At 42.6% G+C, this 1,196-nt stretch overlaps 1 protein-coding gene across 1 annotated transcript; it reads right to left on the reverse strand.

The window, feature by feature from the left end:
• Positions 1-371: 371 nt before the first annotated feature.
• On the reverse strand, positions 372-890 carry LOC129022514 (keratin-associated protein 13-3). Its single transcript, XM_054468716.2, is given in 1 exon segment — positions 372-890. A coding segment is annotated over 1 exon segment (519 nt).
• Between the last annotated feature and the right edge of the window lie 306 nt (positions 891-1,196).

Here is a 1,196-nt window from a genome sequence, read left to right on the forward strand (position 1 = left end):
GAATGAAGAGTTTATTAAAACAAAATCTTTTTCACTTCCTATCTCTTTTGGAAAGAAATACAAAAACTATAAATTATATCTATAATGCAGTTTGGATCATTGATTGATCCAATGCCTTCAGATATCTGAATTGTAGGATCCATGCCTTCCCTTCCCAGAGTTATAGATCCAGATTGATCCAGTTATAGATCATTCATTGATCCAAACTGCAGTTTGACAGAACTAACATACAACCCAGTTTTTGAGGGCTGGAAAGTAAAGTAGACCTGGTGATCAATAATATTAGAATACTTCTCAAAGAAAGAAATTAACAGATGACCTTACTAAAGAATATGCATTTCTCAAATGAGTTTGACCAGTCACCACATTAGTCAGTAGAAACCAGATCTACAGAATGGCTGAAAACAAGATGAATGGAACAAGCTCCTAGGTGGAAAATAGATTGAATGGCAGAATCTGGATCTATAACTCTGGGAGGGGAAGGTATGGATTCTATAATTCAGATATCTGAAGCCATTGGATCCACAGCCCAGCGAAGAGCAGCTCCTGGATCCTCAGCTCAGGGAGCAGCATCTATTGGATCCAAAACCCCGAGACCCAACGTGCATAGTCAGGAAAGAATGGCAGAGCATGTGGGTCCTGGGGTAGTAGCAGGAGGTGTGGCAGGGGCTGGACTCCACACACAATGTCTGATAGCTGTTGGGCCTCCAGCAGGTCTCCTGACAACCCCTATAGAGAGAGGAACCCAGCTGGCAGGTGCTGGGAGAGCAGATGTCAGTGCTGTAGACCAGGTTGCTGGGGTAGGAAGAGCCACAGGAGGAACCTGGGTAGTGCAGGTAACCCCCACAGGAGCAGGAGGAGAAACTTCTAGAGCAACAGTTGTAGGACATGTTGACGGGAGATGTGAGTTCAGCTGAGTGTACCTGGGAAGATTCTGAGTTTTAATGTGGCATCCTGGACAGTGCCATTTATATCCTCTCAGCAATAGGTGTGGTGCACAACAGAGTCATCCCTCACATTTTTGTGCTCTCTCATTTACATTTGTGTAACTCAGCAATCTTGTCTGTAATTGCGTTTGAGTAGTTTTCCACATATTGTATTTATGGGTGCTATAATTTTGGTGTTATAGCACAAAGCCAATGAACTGCACTTATGTCAGAAATGCTATGACTGTTTGATATTAATGCTTATTTTAT

This window comes from Pongo pygmaeus, chromosome 22 (assembly GCF_028885625.2).
Source record: "Pongo pygmaeus isolate AG05252 chromosome 22, NHGRI_mPonPyg2-v2.0_pri, whole genome shotgun sequence".
Classification (NCBI taxonomy): Eukaryota; Metazoa; Chordata; class Mammalia; order Primates; family Hominidae; genus Pongo; species Pongo pygmaeus.